General features: G+C 42.1%; 2 protein-coding genes across 12 annotated transcripts in view; one reads left to right on the forward strand and one right to left on the reverse strand.

Moving 5' to 3' along the window:
- The first annotated feature begins 1013 nt into the window (after window positions 1-1013).
- Window positions 1014-15417, forward strand: ankrd33bb (ankyrin repeat domain 33Bb). 2 transcript variants are annotated; one of them, XM_030401809.1, is made up of 5 exons: window positions 1014-2256; window positions 6531-6660; window positions 11893-12033; window positions 12233-12396; window positions 12538-15417. In XM_030401809.1, exons 1-5 carry the CDS (start codon window positions 1762-1764, stop codon window positions 13195-13197), a joined length of 1590 nt encoding a protein of 529 aa, XP_030257669.1. In that variant the 5' UTR covers window positions 1014-1761; the 3' UTR covers window positions 13198-15417. The 2 variants fall into 2 exon arrangements, with proteins under 2 accessions (XP_030257669.1, XP_030257670.1); XM_030401810.1 differs by having other exon boundaries at window positions 1016-1837.
- Window positions 15418-17884: 2467 nt separating this feature from the next.
- Window positions 17885-27515, reverse strand: part of ctnnd2b (catenin (cadherin-associated protein), delta 2b) — a 187503-nt gene continuing 177872 nt past the window's right edge. For 7 of the 10 annotated variants that reach the window (XM_030403343.1, XM_030403342.1, XM_030403336.1 and 4 more), the window contains 3 exons: window positions 24846-24974; window positions 23581-23657; window positions 17885-20825 (listed from right to left, as the gene is read on the reverse strand). In XM_030403343.1, the coding sequence (XP_030259203.1) occupies window positions 20562-20825; window positions 23581-23657; window positions 24846-24974 (470 nt within the window). In that variant the 3' untranslated portion in view covers window positions 17885-20561. The remainder of the gene's footprint in view (window positions 20826-23580; window positions 23658-24845; window positions 24975-27515) is intronic. The other 3 variants (XM_030403339.1, XM_030403337.1, XM_030403334.1) reach the window with 1 other exon arrangement.

A 27515-nucleotide genomic window follows, 5' to 3' on the forward strand; every position in this document is an offset into this window, starting at 1 on the left:
TGTGTTTCAGGTGCCTAAGAAAGTTTGATGTGGTCGATCCAGCGTCCTCTGTATTCATCCCGCATAACGTCGCAGTTGGCGATTCTTTTGTTTGCACCTTGTGTTTAGTTCCTGTAGGCAGCACTTATGACAAACAGGAGAGCAGCAGCAGTTGTTGTGCCCGTTAACAAAAAATCGGCCATGGCCGAGCGCACAAGATGTGTAAAGTAACGCATGAGGGAACTATGTTGATCTCGTCAGACATTGTCTTCATGTTGATGCACCAAAATCACAAAAAATTGAGATTGTTCACGAGTCCCAAATCTCACAAAATCACTGAGTGTGCTACTCAAGTCTAAGTTGCAAACTCAAGTTTTGTTTCAAATAAAGACGATGTACAGGCTTAGGCCGTCCACCATTTATGGTTGATTTCTTTCCAAAAGTTATGAAGGAAGGCTTGCTGGGAAATTGTTTTGACCAGTGGCCTTGCTTGCCCCGTGTTGCTTTAACAATCTAGAGATGTGCATCAACAACAGCGAGGTCAGATGAATGACATTAGGGCCTGAGCTCTGTCTTGCTTTAGGGTGATCCCAGTACTTCCACTTAACCCTTTATGCAAATGAAGTCACATGGTTTAGAAATCCATTTTTAACTGTCAGTGTTGAGTGTAGTGGACAATACCGGGGGGTATTGTGTTTTTCTCCACATTTGTTGTATTTATTTTACATATTCTATATTTAAGGCTTTTAATGTCTTGTGAAAAGGACACACTGTTGCACTTGCTCATTTTCTTGTCCTGCCCCAGTGTACAAACCTCTTAAGATATTAAGAGAGAAGATTTTCAAAAGTAAAGGCATTCCCTCTGTGCGTGTACCAATTCAATTTTACACTTTATTGTATTCCAACAGAATATATTCAAACTCTTGTCACTTGGGAGGGGAACACGACAGAACAGCTTGAGCTAGAGAGAGAGCGACTAAAGGGATTATCATGCGTCACTTCAAGAGAACGCTCATCCCATTGCTGGCCATCATCACAAGAAGCCCAGTGTTTCTCCACAGGGAAACACGGGATTAGTTGCTCAGCGCTGTTCCTGGTGACTGTTGCTGTTTCCTACCAAGACGCCTGCCTGCTCAACTTTCCAGAGGACAACTTGACCTTTAACTTCTCACTGAGACTTTATGATTTCAAGCAGCCCGCCTTGAGTTCTGATACCATGATTTAACAGTGCGATGGATGAGGCTTTCGGTGCCTCTGCGAAGAATCACATGGACTGGACGGTCGCTTTTCCATAGCTCGTGACTCATGGATACTCTTGAGCTTGTCAAAGTGCATTTATTTGGAACTGCAATGCGGACAAATACTGATAACCTTCCATTTTCATTGACCCTTTTTGGTCACTTCACCAGTCCAGAGTGACTACCTAAGATCATGCTTATGATCGGACCTTTTTACTCAATGATTTTGTCTTGTGGATTTCTGGGGAATCCTGACCTTTCCGGCACCCTGAGGAGATTTATCCGATGGAGGCTGATAGAGGATTGCAAGCATGTCTAATGATCTCATGCCAACCCTGTGACCTCTGGTGACCCTTATCTCTTGGGAAAAAAGGCAGAGACAGAAACAGATAGATGTCAGTAGCCTGACAGGATTAGATCTTCTGTTGTCTGGGATGTCACTGAATCTGCGGCAGGGAAATGAACAAACTCTAGGGTCCTCCTAGAATTTTCCTGGCACTCCACAAAAATTTGGAAAAGTTTGTGGGGCTAGGGGAAGAGTTAAATGGTGTCAATAACAGAGGAACAACTTGAAGGTTCAAAGGTTCAAGAGAATGGAGTTGCCGGACACATGCGACTGGGTGAGACTGAGTTTAACACCACTAAAATTGCTATGGATACACCGGTCATGTCCATCACCAATGTTGACGAAAATGGGTATGAGTCTGAGGTGTCAGGAGAGGAAGACAATGCGGACAGCGAAGTTGATTACACACGAAACTATTGGGAGGATGAGGACGATATCTACCAGGAGTTTGAGGAGTTGGACTTCGAGGCCCTGCCGGATCGCTCGGACACGCGGAGCATTGCCTCCGATGATTCTTTCTATCCCCCAGATAATTCCATTATGTCCTTCATGTACCGCTCAGAGAGCCCTGACAGCCCACAGCCCATTTCCTTCTTTAAAGCCTGCTGCAACAACAACGCAATCATCGTCAAGATTATGATCAGACAAGGAGTGACCGAAGAGGAAGTTAGAGAGACGGATAGGAACAGAAGAGTAGGTATCTCTGGGTTCAACCTATTGCAATGAAATATTTGACTTTCAGGCACTTTGGGGTTTTTTTCACTGCCAACGTGAAACTAAGTTTAAATTTTCATTGCCAAATTTCCTGGTGAGAATGAAAAGAATATCCATGTTTCCTCTTTGGAAACTAAATTGGCTCCCAAAGAGTATCAATCTGTACCCTTGTTCATGTTAAGTTTAAGCTATACAAATCACGTATATATAAGATGACTTTGGACCGTTTACCAATTCATTCTAATAGTTTCAGGTTTAAAGACATATTTTATATGCAGCCATTGGGTTACATTCATTTTGCATAATGCGATCGTTGCACAGTGATCTGCTCTGGGTTACTTTCAATCCAAAATTTTGATCAAAGATTAAACAGGCATAACATTTGCTATGATAGATTTCACAACAGATTTTGAGTCAACCAGTTGATCTTCATGCTGTGTGGAAATAAAAAAAAATGGAAAACAATGGCTGCTTCAAAAGTAGGAAAGTAGGAATATATCAAGGTCCTTGCACACCAGAGAATATTATTTTCTTTGGGATGAAAAATGATCACATGTACTCAGTTAATTAACAACATTTTGGTTGTCAGTCAGGTAATCATTTACACAATGGTCAATTGGTCATTAGCATTAAGCCAATGTGAGACCAGATGTCCTAATGGATGTTGGATATCATTATAACGCGATATGACAAGTCTAGTCTTTCCTTGTTTTAAAGGCTGCATCACAGTAAAGTGATGTCATTTTCAGAACTTAACAGACTGTTCTACTTGATCTACCATTTGCTTTTACTGACGCAGTAATTATATCCACATTACTGATGATAACTGATCAAAAATGTCATTAATGTCTTCTGCAAGTACTGACAAGAACGAAGCAATAACCATATCGAGATATTTGGTCAAAAATAATGTGATTTTGTAGCCAAGCCCTAGCATCTAGATTTTTAAAATATCACACATATTGTTTGCCCCAGTTTGCGGATGTTGCTATCCAGCATTGAAATGTGTTCAAAAGTCCACGTTGCAATTTACAAAGTCAGTCAAACTATTGAGAATTTCTGATGGTGAGTTCAGTAAAAAGAAGTCTTCAAGTTTGAGTTGTAGAATTTCCCTTAAAAAAATACATAGAATCCTTTTATTGATTGTTGTGGTATTTAACACAATGGTACAATGACGCCCGAAAAGCATGTTGACCCAGTTGACACTGAGGGAACTTGGCTGTTTTTTCTCGCTGGCAGTGACAACGGGTCTTGCGGTCACACCAGCTGAGCCTGGTGCAGCTCCAGAACACTGGACGAAAACTGAAGGTCAAATCCTGAAGGAGGGTTCAGAGCTGTTAGTTAAGCCTCCATTGGCAGATGGGTGGTGAAAACAGAACAGTGACAGTGTCTAGAAGCAGCTTGCCATCAGGGCTCAGCTTTAAAAGGGTCCCTAAGACACTGACCTGAGCACTTGGTAAGATACACTGTATGCTTAGCGACACAGAGAAGGATTGTCCTTGTGCGTGGTGACAGCAATGTCTTTCAGGAGGCTTGGCAGCCTGTTAACATAGCATATGCAGCCATGGAAATAGGGCAAATCAATCCACTCAGTGTTTCCCAGCAAAAAACCTAACACAAAGGATTCATACACTGGATGTCCTCCTTAAATCTTGTTCCATTAGAACCAGGCTGGCCTCCTGAATGTGTGGCACCAACCATATTTTCTAAATGAATACCGTGTCATTCACAATTCTCAACCTCTTCAGCTCCTCCTGACTGTAGGAAAAATCTTCTTTCTTCAGCCTCACCAGTGGTCTGACTTCCTCTTTGTGCAGGGCAGTCACATTCACAGGACAAAATTGTAATCCTGTCTGTGTCGTTTAAAGTTCACCTGATTCATATAAAGCTATCGTCAGGTCATTTACGTCCCAATTATTTCAATTGTACACATTCCTCCTACTCATCAACCTAAAGACAAAGCCTGGAAGTTATTTCCCTGATTTCATGACACTGGCATTGTCTCACAATCCCAATTATCCCCTTGATCTGCGTTTAAATGAAGCACATGCTGTATCCAATAAAGATTTAATTGGTAAGCTTGCTCTATAGCTGTTCCTTTTTAAGGTGTTCATTCCCTTTGGGGAGGCATAATTTATTAATAGTAATACCTAATTTGGAAACTACAACAGAATGCAGCAAAATGGCTGGGATGGAATTTAAAAAAAGGATCAAATGATAAAAACGTTTTGTATCGCAACTGCAGACAGAAAAAGATTTTTATCGGGAGTCGGACCTTACTGGTCAAGGGTTGGTGACTGAAACAAACCAAACCATAGAAACATTTCTGCAGGCCTTTGATTTAATTTAATTTACTTACTTTTATGATTATTTGTACATTTAAATCTTGGCTATTCACATCAGTAACCCAGTATTTCTTTAGTAAGAGCACAGGGCCCAAGTGTTAAATCCTTGAGCATTCTGTGAACATGTTTTCGATTTGGCTGAACAACTTTCCAATTTAACTGTGACCCACTGTTATTACCATGGGCCTCATTTGCGCCTGGATTTCGTGAGATGTGGCACCCCTCCACTGTTTCCTGATTACTGTCATAAATTCAAATCCAGGGTTTTGTAACAGTTCATCAGACTTAATGTAGCATTACATGCTACCTACATACAAAATGTTGTAACAATGATATGCCTTGAAAACGTACGCTTTAAATTGAATATGACCGTTCATGCATTTTTGCTATGCAGCAGTCAAAGGCTGCACAAGTGCTGCACACAACTATGAACAGTAAAGCTAGGCTAACGTGAACCAGAGAATTACCACCGGGCTATAACATGCTACCAGCTAAACCTCTGTCAAAATGGACTGGGACAACAACGCAAAACATGACTGAGAGCCTGACAAGAAAGTCTGAGACTCTGCTTTCGCTTGATCACTGTTTCTTCATCTTTTCTCATCTTCCTCTGTCAACATCCTCTGTGGTCTCTTCTCCTCTGTCATGAAGTCCGTAGAAGCTGCTTAGATCAATTCCAAGTGACAGAGGGGCAAAGTGGCTGAAACACAGACACCATTCACCCTGGTGAACCATTCATACAATGACTGTAACATTCAAATGTTGCTGAAGCTGCGACCTTTAGACAAAATAGTATGTGTATAATGTCGCTTTAACATTTCATCTGTATCTGGACAGTGACATGTGATGTGACCCACGGACCATCTTTAATTGTCACATTCATATCACAATGCAATCGGCATGCATTTACGTCAGTTATTAAAATGTGTTATTTTTAGACTGCATGTTAAGGCCCGGTGTAAATGGATTACAGTAAATGTAAATGTAGTTATACATATATTCTGTATATACATATAAGTTGTTTTGATAATTATGTAGTTTATGTGGAGGAAACTTAGCATTTTAATATTGACAATATTAATGATAAACTCAGAAATATATTTTTTTCCATAACTGAATAATCGAGCTGTTCTCAGAGGAAAATGAGTTCCCATGAACACAGTTTGAAGCTAGAAAAAGGTGGCAGGGTCCGCCACATATAAGCAAGGTAAAACTGCATGAAATTGTTGTATGCAGTTTATTCAGTCATGAAAACGAAGTGAGTTTATTCAGTTTGTTTGCTCAGTCAATGAGGAAAATTCCTCCCCTAAACTGCGTAGTGCACCTTTAATGTGGGAGTTTAAGTGAGAGTGGGACTAATCACATCGGACAGAACCTCTTGTCAGAACTGATAGGAATTATGACTAAAAGACCTCGAAGACCTCAACATCGTACTGTCATACTGCAGTGTGGTTGACTTTTTTGCTGCTCTGATCTCTTTCTTCACATTCTCACACAACGCCTGCTGGTTAAACTCTTACAAAATCAACCCCTGTCCCCTTTGTTAATGAGATTTGGTCCTAAAAAGAAAAATAAACCCTCCCAATCCAAACATTAACTCTGATTTAAGAGATATTACCTGTATATTAAGAAGAAACCAGCCAGTAGCAGTCTATTACAGTCTGTTCGTCACAGGGAAAAACACTTGTACTTTGCTGTTAGGCAGCATGAGGGATAGGAGTTATTTCTTTTTATGAGATCAAAGCAATGTTTTTCACCCCGCCAGGAAGTGTGGTTATGAATCTATAAAAATAAAAAAAAATGCTTCACCATAGCCTCAAGAAACAATTTTGGTGTTTTGAAGAGGCTAAATTAATCACAGACGAAGCCAGGAGAGGAAACTCAAGCGCTCTTGTTTTTGCGTTTCAGTCCGGCCTGATCGTGGCGTGCTACCATGGCTACGTGGACGTGGTCATCGCCCTCTCTCAGTGCCCGTATCTTGACGTCAACTGGCAGGACAACGAGGGCAACACCGCTCTTATTACTGCAGCACAAGCAGGTAAGCACACCTCCGGCCTTTCAATCGAACCCCTATATTTTATTTTTACTGGAGTTGCTATTTCTCCTGGTATGATTATTGGAAACCCATGAAACAATCATGAGGAGCCTTTATCTAATACCAGCAGCACTAATGGTGCTATTATGGCCTTACAGTCATGGTCCTCCAAGACAAGTGTTTTGACCTATAACACTTGCCGTCCAGCTGTGTGGGTGCGTATAGACTATAATAGAGCTCTCCTCACCTGTTTGTATGGATACATTTTGGCATTTTTGGGATCTACACATATGGGCTTTATTCCTCTGTCATGTTATATAATTAATCAGTCATGTCATAAGGTCGCTCTAGGCTACAGTATAGTCTCTAGGGGACTGACTGGTTTAATGAGTTCAGTTGGTATGTTGTTTTCGCAAGATATGTCCATACTGTAAAAATAATAAGACTAGGTGTTGTTGGGAGTAAAATGTTTTTTGTGAAAACAGAATCATTTGGAATGTATTTATAACAAGAATGTATGTCATAATGAAATAATAAACATGTTTCACAACGTCGACACGAATCTGCTCTAGATAAATAAGAAACCTTTCTGGTTAAACAAGCACCTGAGCACATCTGTTTCTGTCATGATGGCAGCAATATGGTGCTCTAAATATGACGATAACATACCATTATTTGTTCAAATGTTACACTTTTTGTTCTGTGTGCCGTTTCCCTCTAATAGGCCACAGAATTATGCATTCGACAAACAAACCTCTCTGAGCTCCGGAGTGCACACTTGCACCAGCTGAACCATTCAGAAAATTTGGCCCACTGTTGCAATCTGGTCGAATATTCACTGCACTCTCAGAGCGGCACAGTGCACTCTGTCTGAGGAGACCAAGCAGCAGAGCAATAACAGCAGTCTGCCTTTCATGAACAGTAGGAAAGCTCCATTCTGACAAAACAATTTCACACAGGGGCCCGGGTACACAGGTATGCTGAGTTTACGACCCTGTTCTATATCTTACACTGACTTAATTTAATATATGATCGTCTATTTTATTCATTACAGGACTGATAACTTTAGAAACATGTTCAATTTACTTGGCATGACAATACTAATTTTTTGTGCTAGTTCGCTGACCGCTCTCCATGTGCTTCAGTAAAACATGACGTGAATGTGTACTTAATTTGTGGTCACATGACTGCCTTTGCTTATGGTTACCCAGTTACAGGCCGGTGGCTCATGTTACCCACTTGCTCGACTTCCTATCGCTCATCATCTCCTACATCATCTTCTCCTCACTGTAGACAAGCTCTCCCATAAGAGATGCTACATTTTATATTATAATACATATTAATTAGAACATTTTTGTTCTTTCACCCACTGTCGACAAACTCGATAGTTTACCTGTTCGTTTACGAAGTAAGAAAGCGCACACTGACCTACTTTGAGCAGCTGCGCTTTCATTAAAGTGGAAAGTGTCAGAGCAGCTTTATGAACACACCTCATGGAACTTTTGAAAAAGGAATAACATAGTCTTCCTCTATGAAATTAATATCTGAATTCAATAGCAACGACATTCACTCTTGCTGAAGTCATTACACCAAAGGGTTATGCTGCTAAAGCCCTACTTGGACTGGTGTGACCATGTAGCTCTGTAATGGCTGATGTCAGCTAATGTTAGCTAGAGATGTTACTAGATTTCAACTGAGTCATTTTGCCGAGTAAAAGACTCTTTGTCTACTCGTGCTTCTGTTACATGATGTTTTAACATGTCACAAACACTTCAACGGTTTTATCTCAAACGTGAAACAAAAAGGTAACACACCTCACCAGGAGACGGACTGTTCATCCTGCTTCTGGTCTCAGGTTACCAAAAGATGATGTCTAGAAAGAAATTTGATGAACGCTATAGTTTATTACGACTTTCACATGTTTTTTTTTTTTTTGGATCGTCATTGTACTCACCACATTAAATGCTGAAATCTTGGAATGGGACAATGATGCTAAAATAGCTCCAACCGGACATCAAACTCAAGCTACCTGACAGCCAACTGTTGAGCCAGATTAGCTACCACTGTCTTAACTATCAGCTGAATTACGCCCTGGTTGATCTTCTGAATGCTTGTGTTCCTCGATTCAGCATATACATTTTTTGGGGTTATTTTGCTGCTCTCCAAGATTCCAGCATTTACTTTGGTGAGTTATCAGAAGTGATAGAGCGAGTGCCCGGAGTGACAAAGTGCCATAAGTTGTAACAAACTGTACAAGTTTTCCTCCAATCAAGAGAATCTTGAAGGCAAATTAAATGTTCCCTGATCCTGTAATCGCCACTCGTGCCTACAAAAGTAGGCCTATGATCTTGATGATTTTTTCTGACACAAATTTAAAAAAGACCAGTACCACACAAGCTTAAACTAAGACCAGCTTCTGACATAAAATCAAAGCTGTGTGAGCAGTAAGTGATCGAAAGTTCTTGGTCTGAGTACCAAGGCTAGTCGTCAAGGCTAATGCAATCCTCTCTTTGAATCATGCTGACAGGAATCCACAAAGAGATTCTGAGGAGATGGTTGAGAGCGTATTCAGCTTGAGTTCCCAATATTTCCCCTCCATTTACCACAATGTGGAACAGTGTCGTTGTGGGCGTTCCTCATTCAAATCTCAGAATATAAACCTTTGGACACAACCCAAATTAAACGTATCACTTCAGACACACACACAAGTTCCTGGATGTCTAATTGCATCCGATGAAAAGAAAGTATTTGTGTCACAACTTGTGCTTCCATAAATCCATTTTCACCTCATGCAATATTCCTCAAAATCTAAAATTGAAATAGTCTCCCAGCGCGACATGTTTCCCCCCTCCCGATGCTTTTGATGCATAATTAACAGCGGTAGAAATGAGTTTCAAAATTGATCCAAATTAAAGCACAGAGCATATTGTGAGGTCTGGTGCTTCCATTTGCAAAAATCACTGTTATTTGCTTGCTTTAGAAAAGTACCATGGTTAGCAATTTCATAGTGATGCAGCCACATGTATCAGACATGGCGCCCCGGCCTCTCATCTGCTAACGATGATGAATGGCTCTCTGCGGCCTGTGATGAATAGCTGCAGACTACTCTTCATTTTCTGCTTCATTAAAAGAAGTATTGATCCCGGTTGGTGACAAAGTAGTCTGCCACACCTCGGGGGAACAGGTGTGTAGAACTGTGAGTCCACACGACTGCTGCAGAGAGGTCAACAAAACATGAGAAGAAAAACTTTTCCTCAAAGCCTTCAGTTTAGGTAAAAAGTCTCCAGGCCTGCTAGAGATGAAACGCAGGTCTCAAGCGGTGAACTCTCATTATTAACCGTCCTCCTTACCCTTGCACTCAAGCTGTATCTCTTTAATGGACTCCTGTTGTGTGCTGAAACCCAGCATTGTGCTCGCTTGAAGGAATTCCAGGTAATTGGACTGTTTCATTCAAATGGATTTGGACTGGATTTTCTCATTTAAGAACTAAGGTGGTGAACATGTCAGAGGCAGTGCTGAAAGGTTAAAAAATCTGCAGTTTGACTGCAAATCCCATCAGCAACAGTGAGTGGCTGACAAGACAAAAGCTTTTAATTATGTGTATGGATTAACAGACCATAAGGTTAAGAAATATTCTTGACATTTCAACCTACCAAAATATTGCTGACGAGATAACACAGTATTGCTTAACAGGAAAGAATATGGTGTATATTCACCAAACTGTGTTAAACGATGGTGACTTGAATCTGATTATTTGGCTCTTAACATCACAAATCACAAATATATAATATAGGAGTCTTGAGAGGAAATTATAATGGATAAGCTAACAATAGGAAATAATTTGTCCCTATACACCAAAACACAGCTGCTTGTTCATCGCTAACTGTGTTGGTGCCTCTTCCAGACTGTTCGAAGTAGCCACAATAAAGGGACACCGACTCATTATCAAGATTAACAAGACCAATAGTCAGCAGTCATGCTAGCATATGTTAATGTTTATATGAGGTAATGTTTTGAATATTCCAAATCTCAGCTCGGGGGCTGTCGTCCTTCTTGCTAACTAGTGTCATTATTAAAAAATATCAACAACATTTTAATACAATAAACACATATGAGCCACAACTTTAAAACCACTGACCGGTTGTTTCAATAACATTGATAATGATGTTACAGTGCAGTGCTGAGAAACCTTGGGTCTTAGCATTCATGTAAATACCACTTAACACACACCACCCACCCTTACACCATATACCAGCTCATGGCAACAACAGTCCTTGATGGCAGTGGCATCCCCCAGCAGGACAGTGTGCCCTGACACACCACATAAGCTGCTCGGGAACAGCTCCAAGAAAACTACAAAGAGCTGTTTTGGCTGCATGAGGGGAACCTGCACTATGCGCTGAACGGTGTGTGTAGCCTACAACATTTTATGGCCACCCATAGTTGTTGAGATATTTCAGTCTGAGCCCAAATGGTGAACCAAGCAAACTTGCCAATTTTCTAACTCTTCTGTGTACAGGAGGGGTTAACTGTACCACAAAGTTGAATATAGACACCAGATCCACCAGTACTATGTTTTCCCAGAAATGTTATAACGCAGAAGAGAAACGTATTTATATTGACAAAGTGCTATTGAAATGTCAAAAATCAAAAAGAGGGTAACAGACTTGAGTCCTAAGACTCTGAAATAAGTTCAAACTTTAGCCCCAAGTCAAGTCTTTCTTTCATTTCTGTTGAAGGGGCTCTGCGGAACTTCTGTGTTGTGCTGGAAGGCTACTATCCATTTCTAAACTAATGTTAGCTACTGTCGCTCTCTGTTAGAGGGAAGGCACTGAGACAAGGTACTTAGAAACAAGCAAGTCACATCCTTTGATTTGTAACGGAAAATCATTGTGGCATAGTGGGTTTATAGCCTAACATTAGCTTTGTACTTCTGGTGATTGAATGTACATTTAAACTCAATCATAAAAGTGGTGTTCATTAGTATCATAAACTTGTGTTTGCCACATGCCATATTTTCTGCAGTAATCCAAAATGGAATGGAAAATTCACATAGGCTTTTTGTTGAGGGAACCAGGGTGAAGCTTAATTTTGGGTTTGCCGGCAAAGATACGTCGTTGCTGCAGCACTCTTTATGGGAGATATATCAGACAGATCATGAGATTCTTTTCCGGTGCTAAACTGGAGAAACTCTAACTTGCAAACCACATTTCTGTGTTTGTGTCTGGCCTGCAGGTCATATGATCATCTCTCACTACCTACTCAACTATTTCCCTGGACTGGACATCGATAGGAGGAACTGTCACGGGTTCACAGCTTTGATGAAGGCTGCCATGCAGGGCCGGGCTGAGGTTGTCAGAGCTCTCATGCTGGCTGGTAAAACACATACAGTGCATCTGTGAAGTAACTTAGATCAATATCAATCAATCTGTTCTAGAAAGTTACATCTTGTATGATGTACAGTAATGATCAATGTATTAGATGTAAATATCAGGGTTTTAATCTCCTTTGTTTGTATTGATGAATGAAAAAGGTTTAAAAAATGAGGAGGTGACAACTTCAACTATGTTTCCAGGAAGTGATATTCAGGCACGGGACAACGGCCGCAATATGACCCCCAGGGAGTGGGCTCTCTTCACTGGTCGATACGAGACCGCCTATCTGATGTATCGGCTTATGTCAAAGCCCTGTGCTGAGCAGTTCTGTGACACCTTCCCCATGGAGTGGCCCATGCTGGAGGTAAAACATTTGTTGGGCATTTCCAAACCTGGGGAAATGCATAACGCCTTTTATCTCCCTGTAAGATTCAATACAGTGTGTTAAATGTGTTCTTCTTAAAGCTGCTTTCTTTAAACCACATCGTTTGACCTTGTTGCCCAGGAGCTGGTGGCCAAGGCCCAAGAACCAAAGTCCTGCTGGAGGCATTTGATCAACCTCCTGTCCTGCTGCCCTTATAGGTTTTATATCAAAAACAAGGTTAACCCTGTGGATGACGGCGTTCTTGACCACATGGTCCAGGTCACCACCAGTATCTCCAGTCCATTCATCGCCACAGCTTGCCGCACGGTGTGTCCAGGCAGCCCGCCGTGCATCGGAAAGCGTCGTCACGCTGTCCAGGAGATCCTGAGGAGGCAGCGGGTGGCTGAGCTCAAGCAAATGGGCCCCGACAGACTGAACAACTACAAGAGATTTTTCCAGAACTCGCGGATCCTCCTCATCCCCAAGGCAAGGGATCGGAGGTCCAGCCTCCAGCCTCAGCTGCTGAGCGAGGTAGCCGCGGTGTCCGTGGTGGCTATTAGACGGGCAAGTCTCCTGCCTCTGCACATGCTGAGGCGAAGCAGTGTGCGGCCAGGCATCGTGGTGCCCAAAGTGATGCTCTGCAAAGCCCCGGCTCCGAGCTTTCAACCGGAAAAACTCAGAAGGAGCAGTAACCACAACCGGCTCCAGATCCCCAAATGGGACTACAAGATGAAGAGAATAGAGAGGAAGCAGCAGGAGGAGGAGAGGAGAAGACTGTTACCTCTGATACAGAAGAGATGAGGGGAAAGGGGAGCGCAGCTGTGTGTTCACAATAACTGAGAAAGCAGGACACGACTTGCTGCAAGAGCCGGCTCTTTGAAAAAGTTGAAAAATCAACTTGATAAATCGACTCTTTAATTGTGAACGTGAACAAAACGGCTGACCTTCATTTTTGTTTGCTCTGATCGTGGACATTGTTGCCTTGTTTCTACTTGAGTTTGTATGCTTCATTTGTGAGGCATAATATTTCAGTTTGAGGGGTTTGAGAGGAGAAAGACAAAAATCAGCAACAGGACATCTTGCTTAATTGTACATGGTAAAATGTTGAAAAAAAGTTCAATTTGACCGCAAAATCTGCCAGAGAAGAACATCAAGGGGCCAGAAATAGGACTTGAAGAGGCAGGGAGGTGGCAGGCAGTCGGGATTTCACAGGATGGAGAGAAGAGCTTCGACACGGCCGAAAGAAGATTGGTGGCTGGCTGCTGCAGCACATTTCCGCAGGAGAGGATCCCCCAGCATGCAGGAGGAAGCCAAGAAGCCAGTTTATACTGATAGATGCTAGAACAGGTATTTGCAAGTAAGGGACGAGCTTATGAGCAGTGTATGACAGCTGAGCTGAGGAACCGGCTCACACTGGCTTTATACAAGCTTTGTTGAGAACCGGAGACACAGAGCCAAAAATAAACAGCTTAGTACAAGACTGTGGCTTGTTGGCTTCCAAAATAATCACTAGATAGGCCACTGCTACTGTACACTACTGTATCCATCACCTGGAATGGCATTAATGGAAATACACTTACATATATGTTGCTAAGAAAAGTCAGTGAGGAAAAAGTATAAAATATGGCACGCGAATGACACAGGGTTAACTGTACTATACACCTTCACTACCCTCTAGTGGCAGGCACTGGGGATTGCAACAACACTGCGAAAATGTATTTAATTCAGAGACGAGTAAAAAAATAAATATCATATTTTTATATTTTTCGAGGGGAGGTGTGAGCCATAGAGCACACATTTATTATGGTAATTTTGTGCTTTGAGGCAGGACAAATCTCACGAAATGCCCCTTTAAAAGCCATTTAATCCATTATGACAGACTTCTGTATGACACCACTGAACTGTCTTAGCTTTTGTAGTCCACTAAATACAGTATGTTTATAGAGGCAACACCCTGTAATTACAAAGTAAAGTAGCCTTCATGAATGTACCTTGGTATGACAAGGCAGCAGTTACTCCTCACTGTTGTAGGTGTGTGCTTTGTGCTAGCGCTACGTTAGCTGCCGAACAGGCCGGCTGCTGACTCTGGTTCTTGGGCCGAGGGTGTTTGTGGTTTGTGCTACTGCCGGACGTCTGTCATGTTAGAGGGTAGTTCTTCAGCTCGGGGCCTACATGCTGTGAGCGCGATGCTGCATGGCCATCACTTATCATATCAAACTACCTCATGTGTCATGCAAGAAAACACTGAACATTATGATCATGAATGTGAACAACAACGATGGCTATTGTTGGTATTTACCTTTGTCAAGCTACCATGTAGCATTTGCAAAAAAAAATAGTCTGTACCCTCTCTGCCATTCTAATTAGCTTTAGTTTAGCTTAGCTTGCTAATATTAGCTTTAGCAACATAGCCGCGTAGCCTTGTGGAAACCACATGCACAGTCAGGGCACGAGCAGAGTGCATGTATCCTCGGGTAGAAATGTGAGCCATTTAACACACATTTACTGTGGCCATCCCACCGAATGTCCTTTTAATCCTTCCTGAAACTTGACGGACTTCACTGTTCTTACCTGACGTTTGGGACTCACCTGGTCTGGACTGGAACACGGTGAACTTGACTTAAGTGGACTGGAAATGGTTCAGGTCTCCCTTTATGGATCCTGTATGCATCTTCTGCCAAAAACTGGACCGTTTAGGTATCAATACACTGAGCAGCAGCTCATATCTAACACACTCAAGCATATTTGCACAGGGATGGAAGCTAACGGACAAGCTGTCACATGGACAGGATGGAGAAATATCACTAGAGTGGAATTTAAAGTGCTCAGCGGCTCAACTTTGAGTCACTTCAACAAGCTGACTGTAATTTACTTACTACATGGCTGACTAGAAACAAGGAAAAATCAAATCCGCACGCCAAATTCACTGATGTGGAACTCAACGGACTGATGAATCTGTGTCTCACCATCATTGGCTTCTGTGGCTCATACTTGAATGTTAATAAATGGATCTCTTTTGTACCTTCATGTATCATTGATTGTATACAGTATGATTACATACATCTTTCCTTTGAATTATCTAAAAAATACAGATTTCTTTTTTTGACCAGGGATATTTAAAGCTGAGCTGCAATAAAAGGCTTATAGTTCATTTTCACGCACCTTTTGTCATTCACGGAGAAAGTGTAGGCGGGTAATTTCGGAAGAACTTTGTAATGAGGCCTCTAACTGTGTAATGTCTGTCTCTGCGTTATCTCATTACAAACAAAGATCACCCGAATGGCTGTTCGCTGCAATAAACTTGTTTGTGGCGCTCTGAGGCTGCCTTACTGAAAAAAACTGTTTAAACATCCCTTCGGCAATACATGATCGTCGCACAATGTTCAAACGAAGTGGAAGCACTGCAGAACGATGTTAAAACCCCCAAAAATAATACAACATTCTGTTGAAACTTTGCTCATCGCTGATGTGAAGAGACTGTGGCTTGAATCTGTGGAAATCTAAAGGGAGTTTTGTGCACGGCAGACTCACTGTGCGAGCTGTTAGTGCTGAATCCCTGCAGGCGGCTCCTGCATGAACACAACTTTGGTTGTTGCAGACAGTAAAATATAGCAATCTCTGTCCTGGGAGCCATACAAGTACTGCAAATATTTCGGCGGACCCAGCTATTATACTGGGGAACTTGCTTTTGGAAATTTGGTCGATCAGATACCACAGTAAGTATGCTGAGGTGGAACATCTGACAAGCCTCTGATTCCTCGTTACCTCAGCCGCAGAGACATGCTGAATGCTACAGGGAAGGGCAGCCCCAGGTAGAATTTATGAAACCATCCCCCAGCGTCTCCAGCATGTTGTTTTGAACTATGGTCGTTGTGCAGGAAGTATTTGTCTGAGATGAGGACAGAGATTCATTGGAGCATTCCTCCCATTTCTGGAGCTGTGAGTGACGCCTCGCCCGTGCTTTGTTCCGTGCTCCAACAGTGCATTTGTAATGAAAAGGATGTGACCTAACCCAAAGCTGTCGAATCCAAAAACCCCTGCCTGTGGTGATTTATCTGCAGAGACTAAAATGGCCGCCACCCTGACCTATGGTGCAGCTTCTCCGATGACCACTAGAGGGCACTCGTGACCCTTCAGGTGTCAATATGGACCATGTAGCCCCTCGGAAACACATGTACTCACAGCAGGCAGGCGCACGGCCTTGGACGTTCACCTGCACATATGAGTATGTGTGCATGCATACACACACACACACAGAGAGAGCCCAGAAATGAACAATTATGTCATGACTGGCCTTGTGGGAAAAGGTTCAGTCATTTGATTCTTCCATTCTCTGAAGCGCTGGACGTCATCCTGTGGCCTCTGCATCTTTCAGTATTTCCGATGTGGGCCATTTTCATACAATGATAGCGACTGACTGTGACGTATCTGACAGTTACAGCAATGTATCATACAAAGCACTGACTTCTGTGTTGTAACCCAGATTTAACTGGTAAATGAACTGGACTTGGGCTTATTCTCAAAGCACTTTACGTACATGTCAAGCCAGCATTCACACAGGCAATCATACAGTGGTGGCTGAGGCTAACATGCCAGGCGCCACCTGCTCACCGGGAGCGTTAACCATTGACACCCCACACACTCGCTGATAGGACAGCATCGGGAGCAATTTGGGGTTCAGTATCTTGCCCAAGAACACTTCATCATGTGGACTGAAGGGGGCACAGGCCTTCTCAGTGTTGGACGAGCACTTTACCTCACGCGCCCCCTATTTAAAAACTACATTCATAATGTCTTGATCTAGGTCTCATGGGTATTCTAACTCGGGTCCTTGTGTTGTTATTTTCACCGTTTTCAAAGCCAAAATCTTCGATGTACCTGCTAAGCTAAAAGCATTAGCGCGCAGTTTTTAATTTTGGGTGAACTTATCCTTTGCTGCCAGTTTGTTCCTATCACATTTCAAACTGTAGAATATTCAATAGGCACTGTTTTTTTTTTTTTTTTTTGGGGCCGCAGTCTTTGTTTGCACTCCTTCTCAGTTATGACAACAATACAACTCTCAGTGTCTTCAGGATGTTTCTGCTATTCTGCTTATGCCTTACACTTTCCAACAACATACTGTTTTTCTGGCGACTGTGATCGATTTCCAGTGCGAGAGTTTGAGTGTCCTTGAATGCACCAGCCAGGGGAGGTTTGAAAAATGCTCCCTCTTAGGAACTGGAGGACCACGCAACAACAACTGGCTGGCTGGAAAAATTAAAGCAACACCATGTTCACTGTGATGGATGGCTCGTCTGAAGCAGGTTTCACGTCTTTGTTATTTCATTTAAAGATTGTTCTGAAGGGGAGGAGTGAAAGTGAGATTTTCGACTGAAAGCTTATGTATGCTGGATAAATGTGTAGTTTTTTAAACATAGAACCTGGTAAAAACACAAAAAAAAGACACTTTTTTGGCATCAGAACAAAAAAAAACTCCCAAAGTCCGAGGTTCTTCGATGGTCCGTTTATATTTTTTGGAGCAGTTGCAATCTGTTTGAGGCAATAGAAAGATTCACAATTCTCTTTTTAAAACACGTTTGGTCTAGCAACAAAAAGGTTACCGACGTTATATCTCCATACAGGTCTTATAGTCAGGTTTTTTTTCTGCCTAAGGATCACAAAGACATACATAACGTTGTCAGTTTCCAGATGCTCACTAACAAATACAGTACGTCTGTTTCTCGTCCAGTGTTTTTCGTGGGGACTGTTGCATTATGAGTCATTTTTCAAGCATAGGAAGATGACCTCTAGGACTTCTAAACAGCAGTGGGTAGGGAGAACCAGGGTCTGTTTGTCACGTTTTTGCAATTTAGCCTTTCTCGCATTAAAAGAAAATGAAAACAAATCAAAAATCACTATTTAGTTTCTGATTAATGACAACAAATACTCATGCATTCATGGGTGCAATTTTGGCTATTGAGCATCATGAGACCAATTGATGCGAGTTGGGGGGGGGGGTTTTCATGCACGGGTGGTTGTTCTTTGTTATGTGGCTGAAAACGGTCACCTGTGACATGATTAGAACTCACGGCTGATAATCAATAGTTTGTTATCAATGCAGATGGGAACAAACATTTTGTGCACAGTTATAATACAGACATGTTTGGAATACTTGTCACGGATGTAGCACCTTTTTAGACTGCTTTAGTGACAACGTGGATCCCTGGGCCCTGGTCTATCTACTCCACATAGCAACAACATTACTACACAAAGTCGACAATTTAGTGTGTTGACCAGAAAATAAAATGTGAACATAATTCCTACATGTAGCTGTTTTTTTTTCCGTTTTTTTTTTTACAAGTCTTTTTCCATAATGTTGCTGCTATAAGTGACATCCACATCTGCACATAAAAAGTATATATTTATATTTATATAATATATATCCGTACTCTATTAACAGTTTTGTCTACCATGAAGTTAGAATTGCCACCCATCTCTCAGAAAAAAGGTTTTTTTTTTTTTTTTTTTTGGAACTTCAAACATTGATTATTTTACAACACAGAAATCAACTAAATTTGTACAACTTTGGAGGAAGCGATGCTCGGCCTGATCACAGTCCCCTCCATGGTTTTCTTCATTTTTTTTTTTTTTTTTTTGTTTTCTTGTATGTTTTTTTCTCCCCGGTCCCGGTGCAAGTTAGACAGTTTTCATCCCAGTAAAACACAGTTTAGAAAAACCAAAGCATTTACAAACTGGCATCGTTAGAACCGCAAGGATGTCCGGCTGAGAGACTCAGCTGAACTTGGACCCTTTAACACGCCCTCAACTTACCCCCCCCCCGCCTTCTTTCAGCTGAGGGGATGTAACCCTTGTTTGGCACGGTTATATACACAATGAGCACAGTTCACTCAAAGGAGGGGCTCATGGGAACCAAAGGGGAATAATGTGGAAAGATGTCCGCCAAAAAAGAACAAAAAACTAAATTTAGCCTTAAAAAGACGAGTTTTGTGGTGGAAAAACTGTTTGAGCCTCTCTTCAGCTATTTTGGCAGCTGTAGGGCATCTGTAGGGCAGTAAAAGGAGCACCGTGACCTACCACAATTGATGCTTCAATACCCAATTCATATCCAGCGTTTCACATTAGCGACGCGTTGACATCCGTCTGGAGCTGTGATATGAATTTGGAAAGTCTGAGTGCAGATACTGTGAGTGTTTGCGTGTGTTTTGGGGAACGAGGGGGACGTCAGCGGAGTGGTGAGGTTGACCCAAACGGCGAAAGGCCTGACATGACACAGAAAATAGTGCAATGTACAGTACACAATGCATCTCGGTAAATGTACAGTGTACATCAAATACTATACAACCAGAATCAAGAATTAAAAAAGTAGAAACACAACGAAAGAAAAAGAAAGGAAAAAAAAAAACTGTTACAAATGACAAAGTCCAGAAGCGCTCTTCGCCCGGAGGAGGAAACATCACGCTGAAGCCATAGAGAGAAACAAAAGTTCGTGTGACAGACGTCCTACATGTCCTACAGCTCTGCTTCTTGTGCTTCACATTACTAAAAGCCATGTTGCTATAACCACATATTTACATGTTTCTCCTGGGTATCTCTCACACATTCCATTCGCAGTCCCAAAACCTTTCCGTCCTCCCGACCACTCAGCCACTTATCTCTTTCACTGTCCTCCGTATATTTCCTGCTTTTTCCACCTTTCGCTTCATGTTCCATCATCATGTCCGTCTCTCCCACGTTCTGCATCCAGAGGCGTCCAGGTGCAGGAGGTCTTTCTGTCTGCTGGACCTTCTAGCAGTGGTTGATCACAAACTAAACACAGAAAGAAAATGTGTCTGTCGGTTTTGTTGGTGGTGTGCATGCACATGCATGGCCGCTCCTTCGCTCTCTTCTGCTCCACTTCTGTCCCCTCTCCCTCCTCCCTCAGGTGTATCTGAGAGGAGAGGAATGTCTTAGATTTTCTCCCCATGTCTCTTTTCCTGCACTCCATCCTCCCCGTCTGTTGTCCTGCTACCTATGATGCTACTCAGGAACTATAGGGGAGGACGGGGAGGGAGGGAGACTGTCCTCAACTTCTCTCCTCCACTTTTAAAACTACCCCCCTACTGTCCTGCTTTCCTTATATCCATCCTCTCCTCCTCCTCCCTCAAATCCTCCATCCTCATCTCCCCTCAGACCCAGGAGTCTGGTGAGGCTGGATAGTGGCTGGTCTCATAGTTGAGCTCGCTGTAGGGCCGCGAGGCTGAGTAGAAGTCTACATAGTTGCCGGTGGACTTGAGACCCGTCAAGTGCATGTTAAGGTCCCCCTGCGGGGGGCGTCCTCCGGCGTGAACCTGGTTCTCATAGAAGGCCTGGTCCTCGTAGTTGACGCTGTCGGGCGGAGGAGGGTTTTGGAAAGGAGGGTAGGGCTCTGAGGGCAAGCCTTGAGACGACACCTGTGAAAAAACCAAAAATGATTACTAAGACGAAAGTGAGATTGTGACGACTACTTTCAAAACAGCAGGTAAAATAGGTGCGAAAGATTCAGATGGACACACGGCGGCTATGGGTCAGTAAGCACTCAGCCACAAAGCACTGAGAGCTTTGACAATCTGAGCATTTAGAATAATGTTCATAAACTTTCAAATGGTCTTTTTAGAGGTCAATTTGACTGGGACTCCTCATATTTCCATATTTCCTATATATTCATATCTTTTTATTTTGAAACCCCAAATTTTAAATGACACGCAAAATTCCATTGACTGATGGCAGCTAGAGGCAGTAAAAATGCTAAACCCAGACTATAAATCATGCAGTGCAGTGGCCAAAAAAAGACCAAAAAAAAAAAAAAAACTGTGTCTTTTGGACGTGACTGGACTGAACCAGAGTGGTGCTGCCAAATTTGATTAAAACTGATCCCAACCCCATATTTCATCCAATCCCATGTTAGCTCTTAATACTATTTAAAGGGGTTGGCTACCCTTCCTGTTTTCCACGGGGCACTTCATACCTACTTGCAACACATAACAGACATGGATGCAGATGATTGGCACATTCAGAGAAGAGAGACATTTCTTTCTAAATTACATTTAAAAAAAATAGGTAAATCCAGATCCAAATCGAGCCTGAAGTTCTAAGCAACAGAAAGGTTACAACAACTAGGTAGTGAGAAATGACTTGTGTGTGTCTGACACCATTAACAGGCAGGTTAGATCTGTATATTAGTAATGCTGGTGTTGATGCTGTTGGCAACAAAAAACACCAGATCATCTTGGTTCCTCCCTTTGTCTGTTTCCCCGCCCTTTTCTGTGTTCACCTGTGTCCCATCACTTAATCACTCATTATGTCCTCTCTTCTCTCTCCGTCAGTTCTTCTGTTCTGTTTTGCCCCTGTGCTCCTGCATAGTCCCGTCCCACCTGCCCGTCGCGTGTTTACTGCTTTTGGTTCCTGGTTCCTCATGTTTTTTCAGTTTTTTTCTGGTTTGTTCTTTGTTTCGCATTTGTTTCGTATGTTTCTCCTGTTTTGTTATCTGCCTCTTCTTGCTAAAGTGTTTTTCATGTTAATAGAGCTCGCTTTACGTTCTAACCATCTGCCTTCATGCAGCTACGGGCATGGTTTAGATGCGACCACCTTCTTGAGAAGCGACTGCTTGTTCGAAAACAACAATGGCCGCTCCTCAAGATGTAAGCAAAGTTGCTGCTAGAACTTATTATATCAGAACTGGGGAGATTATTTTGTTGAAAGAAGAGCAAAGAAAGACACTGAAATGTTCCTCATAGGAAAAGATGTTTTTGCTCTTCTCCCAACTGCCTTGATGGTGGTTCTCTCTCTTTCTGTTGATTGGATTGGTTGAAGATAGCCCCTGATAGACCATGACAGACAGATGGTCCGTCTGATCACCTGCCAAGTATTTTTTGAAAGTGCTTGCCCTTTTCCAAACAGTTTCCAGCATCTCCTTTCCAGATGGTTTTATGCAACAAAACATTTTGCAATACAAACCATCTGCCATGAGATTAAGGCGTTTTGTCTAGTATAAAATAACAACACATACAATGACATATTTACAAAAGCTCGTCTTAAATGACACTTTGTCATTAGAGGTGAAATAAAGGCTTGCTCTTGTAATATTAGCTTGTTTTTTCCCGTGAGATAGAATTAAATACCTAGAGGGTTTTGGACTGATGGTCAGGAAAAAAAAGCAGTTTGAATACGTCAACTTGTCAATCTGTCAAGAGACTATCTAATCAGTACTATTCAGCATTCACAGTGGCTCATGAAAACGGACACTGCCACCTGTTGTTAAACTGTTGTTTCTTAGAATCTGAGGTATTTCCCATCAGAAGACATCGGTCTTCCTCCTCCAGCAAGCATGAATTATTTCAGTGAAGGTAAGTTCGCACCTTTATACAGTAAAAGAGTATTGGCTATAATACAAATGTGTTTTTAGTGTCTTTAGCTCAATGAGTTTTGGTTTACAACAATAGCGCTGCCAAAGGGTAAGATGGGTAATATGATAGAGTTTTACTGGCAACAATGCAGAAGGAATTGCCAGACCCGGAGAGCAATTCACTATTCCTATAAAGCATAAATGAGACTCTGCAGTTTATAGTTTAAAGTTTATAGTGACCTATTTGGACTTTGTTGCATTATATCCCCTTTGGCATCACTATCAAATTCGCATTCGATAAAGGCTCACATTTTTTCTCCATCCAGATCTTTATATGGGGCTGCCACAGAGCAGTTCCTTCTCTTTAAGGTAATATGAGTCATAAAGTGGTAAGAGGAGCTTGCACTGCAGAATGGAACACACTAACATCAGGAGAGAGAGATGCAAAGAGGGCAAGGGACTGAACGAAAGCTCCTCCAGTCTATCAGCTGTTGGTTGTTGTAGGTTGAAACCTAAACGTACACATGTAATGTTAAAACTGCTTTCTGTTTTCAGTGTGTCCGCTCTGTTAACATCTCTCATGGGATTGTGCAAAGTCAAATGCTTTCTTTTACCAAATGGTATCTTGCTGAGATGAAAGCTCGTTGTAGGAATTCTTTACATAAAGGAAGCAGATATTTTGGGATCAAAGCTCTGGTGTTTATGCTCGCAGTACTTGTGTTGATTAAGACAAAAGTCCTTTGTGATCACATTTTAGTCGTCACATACAGAATGCACATTTAATTAAATTATGAACATTTTCACAGAAAAGGGAATTGTTGTACCTGATTGTACTTCAGGTCATCAGTGGGCGACACGTATGCTCCTCTGTGTAGCGTGGAGGAGCCACCAGAGATCTGACCTGCAGAGACAGAATGGATTAGTGCTCCAGATGAACGCTTGCTCTCAACTATGTGTTCAGATATAACTGTAAAGGTAGAGGAGTGTGGGTAGGCTGTCAAGTGTTACCAGGTGACACATTTTTCATTAAAAATGAGAATGATTTAGGAGAGGTTGGAACTGCTGCCAGCGAGCAAAAATATCAGCAAACATTAGCATGCTCAGACCAGAGACTGAATGAAAACCATGATGAAAACATCGTTAAATCACTGTATTGTTAAAAATAGCACAGAATAGTCTTTACTTATACAAAACTTTCATTATTTGTTTTCTTGCTGACAGTTAGATGAAAACCACTCTCATGTCTGCGTGATAAACGTGAAGCTAAATCTAGCAGGTGATTAGCTTAACTGAGCACAAAGGTTGGAAAAGAGCTAACAGCTAGCAACCTACTTTGATTATTACTTATTATCGGTTTTTGACAGAAAATTCAACAAAGTGCTTTTGTACCAGCAAAGTCAATGTACCTGCCAAGTAACACAACAACTCTCCCCCAAGATACAATTTGTTGAGTTAACACTTTAATTTCACTAAATATTAAACAAACAAGATAGAAAGTGAAATTTGCTCGTTTTTAAGGTGTTTTTTTTACCTTTGTACACAGCCAGGCTAGCTGTTTCCCCCTAATTACAGTCTTTGGGCTATGCTAAGCTAGGCTAACCATCTCCACGCTCTGGCTTCATATTTACTGTACAGTTACTGCATGAGAGTGGTATCAATTACCTCATCAAATGCCTAGTTTACACACAGTTCTGTGTGCATATATGTGGGTCAACGCAAAGTCCATTCAATAACTGAGGGACCCTCTGTGATCTCTGATGTGTTTCATAAACTCCCCATCCATCTTTTTTTTTTTTTCAGCCCATAATATGCTTCCAGGATGTTAAAAAAATGATCACTCTCGGATAGTGTGCCACGGGAACTTAGCATAACTTGGTAGCATGCTAGTTGTGTAGCATTTAGAGTGCATGCTTAACACAACTTTCCCTGTGTTGGGCTGTATATCTGTAAATAAAGGGCAAAAAAAACCCAAAAACCAAGGCACAAGTCTCTGCATTTTCCCAAAAATCGAACTATTCCTTTAATATTTGTAAAACCTACCAATGGGATTATGTGTTTTGTGTTCATGTGTGCAGAATGGACCCCCTACCTGTCATGGTGTCCTTCCGGGATTGGTGTTCGCCCTTGCTGCCATGGTAACTGGCATTGCCAGTCGACTCGTAGTCTGCCTTCCTCTCCTTCAATGCCATCATCTCCCTGGGAGAAGCAGGGGCGCTCGCTACAAAAACACACACACACACACACACACACACACACACAGACAAAAAGGATATGTTTAACCCATAATTCATCATTGACACATTATCAAAACACTTTCATAAGGAGGACACAACAACAGGAGTATTTAGGCTATTAAAGTCATCCCATAGAACGAAGGCTGGAGTGATTTTGAAACAGGTACTTTCCTGAGCGTCTGAGGTTTTGTATTTACCTGTCTAAACAAAGGCACAGCGCTGACACTTCACTGTGTGTGTTTCTTCTAACCATCACCCTGAAAACGAGTGAAAAACGGGGGCACTGGCTGCTGTTTGTTTTGTGACTCTGTGGGTATCGTGCAATTCTTAACAAATGTAGCTTTGTGGCCGGGGTGTAATTTCAAAGAGGTAAACACTGAGTCATCCCTCCTCCCCGCGTCTGCCTGCCTCCGTCTTGTCTTTTCTCTCCGTCTGGCTGCGGGCCACTTTCTCTCCACCTGATTTTACTACATCTACATATATTTACTGACTTAAATTCTCACTGGCCTATTAATCTCTGTCTGTCTTAGCATCGGTCACCCAACGACAAACTTTAAAAAAAAAAGCATCATAGAAAATATGCCAGCCACAGGAGACAATAATAAATGCCAGACTCTGAGGTGGGAACAGTGGCAGAGATAATGAGTTAGATCTGGTTAGCCGTGTTGGAGCAGACCCGGCTATTGACTCGGTGCCATGTGGTTGTGTAGCGTTCCCTCTGACATTCAAATCATCATCAGCCGTCTTTCACCTAGAAGCTGCTGGCTGCTTCTGCCTCTTTGTCTCTCTCTCTTGTGCGTTACAACACAGTTAGCACGGATCCATACGCTCATTAATGCTCTGCTAATATCACCAGTCTATTGTATTATCAGCACCTACTCGGCCAATTGTTCCCCTCCTGCCGCTGTGGTAAACAACTGTTGTAGAGATGTACATATTCCTGAGGCTTCATGTGAACAATGAGACGCTTTTCTTTTGCATGTGAAAAAATTCCACAGACGTGAATTCAAACAAATGGCTCGACGGACCGTCTGCTGGAGCGATTATAAACTGAGGAGCAGAATAATAAAAAATTGACGACCAACGTGTTTATCATTTTGCCACTGTGAGTTGACAGCTTCATAAATCCAGTTCGAGGTTTGTTCTCAAAGTGTAGGCGCTCCCGTGAAGCCTCTTCTAATTTTCAAATTGGTTTAACTCTCCTCAAAGTCATTCAGTGGTATGAGGAAACGGTGCCAATTGTCTGGTAATATATCTGACATTGCTTTCTTTTAATTGGTTTTCTATATCTGAGTTTGGTTCAACAACCCTGCACATTGATTACAAGGGTAGAAGCACTTCTTGTTGCATGTATTGCATTAAACCTGTATTGTTAAGCCTAAACGTTAGTGTCAGCTCGTGGGATGGTAAAATACCCCCATTCTTAACATTCTGGGCCAATTGAGTTATTGGTTGGAGCTGCTATTTTTCTTTTAAAATTGTCTTTTCCCGAGCAGTCAGTGAAGGATGTGCCCGCGGAGGATGTGAGGGCAATCCTAATCCACTAATTGTGCATTTCTTGTGGACTGCTTTTGCAACGTCGAATGGAAAAGAAATAGCGGGGGCTGTGACTCACTGCCATGTGTATGCAAGAAAAATAACAAGTATACATATCTGGTACCCTGAAAACACCCCATTCTAGGCATAGTACATTCCTTTGATGAAATGTTGTATACAATATCAAAACTATAAAAAGTTACTGCCCCCGGGGCCCATCTGCTGAATAATCAGCTGCTGTTTATTGGCTGTTCTTTCCTCACATCTGATGTTGGGTTTTAAAGTAACGTTTCTGTAAAACTTCCAACGCGGCACAAGTCTGAACCGAAGGCCGGCCCATTAAAGTAAATGCTACATTAACACAAAACATGCCAGAGAGGGTTAACGGTGCCTTCTGAAATTCAGTGTAATAAAAGTTTCACTTCATTATCATCTGTCACGAGTGAGACACAGAAATCGGTCAGTTTCATAATTCATAATTCTCATCAATTCCAAATACGCTGGGGAGGTTTCTCTAACGTCTCTTAGGTTAGTGGAGAGCGGGCGGCAACTCCAGCAACACGGTACTTAGATGTCGTTGACTTAATGACACCATCGTTGTTTATTCACCTTCTACTGATAATGTTTCTTGCAACCTCCTCCGTCAACATAGGATCCAGCAGGCGGTAAGTTATAAAATCCACTGACGCAGCATGCGAGAGCATGTAAGAGGGCCCTGCTTCCTTTATCATATTTCAACTCGTCGCTGTTCTCCTGCACCAAAACCACCGTCTCTCCAACACCAGGAGCCAAATACTGCACAAGCATCGTGGCTCTGCCGTGTCTGTGTGTTGTAAGAAACAAGCCCTCCTCATGGGGAAAAACAGGGATCACATTTTTTTGGCATATGTTTGGTAAAATTCATAAAAGCCTAGAGATACAGAGCCCTTGGAAGCCCATGGTCGTCCAACCCCAATTTCGACTGTGCGAGGCCGAGAACTTTCTTGGGT

Source organism: Sparus aurata, chromosome 21 (genome assembly GCF_900880675.1).
Source record: "Sparus aurata chromosome 21, fSpaAur1.1, whole genome shotgun sequence".
NCBI classification, from domain to species: domain Eukaryota; kingdom Metazoa; phylum Chordata; class Actinopteri; order Spariformes; family Sparidae; genus Sparus; species Sparus aurata.

Coding starts and splice junctions, on each gene's coding strand:
- ankrd33bb (XM_030401809.1), top strand. CDS start 1,762: ATGGTGTCAATAACAGAGGAACAACTTGAAGGTTCAAAGGTTCAAGAG. Junction 2,257..6,530: donor AGACGGATAGGAACAGAAGA/GTAGGTATCTCT, acceptor TTTGCGTTTCAG/TCCGGCCTGATCGTGGCGTG. Junction 6,661..11,892: donor TATTACTGCAGCACAAGCAG/GTAAGCACACCT, acceptor TCTGGCCTGCAG/GTCATATGATCATCTCTCAC.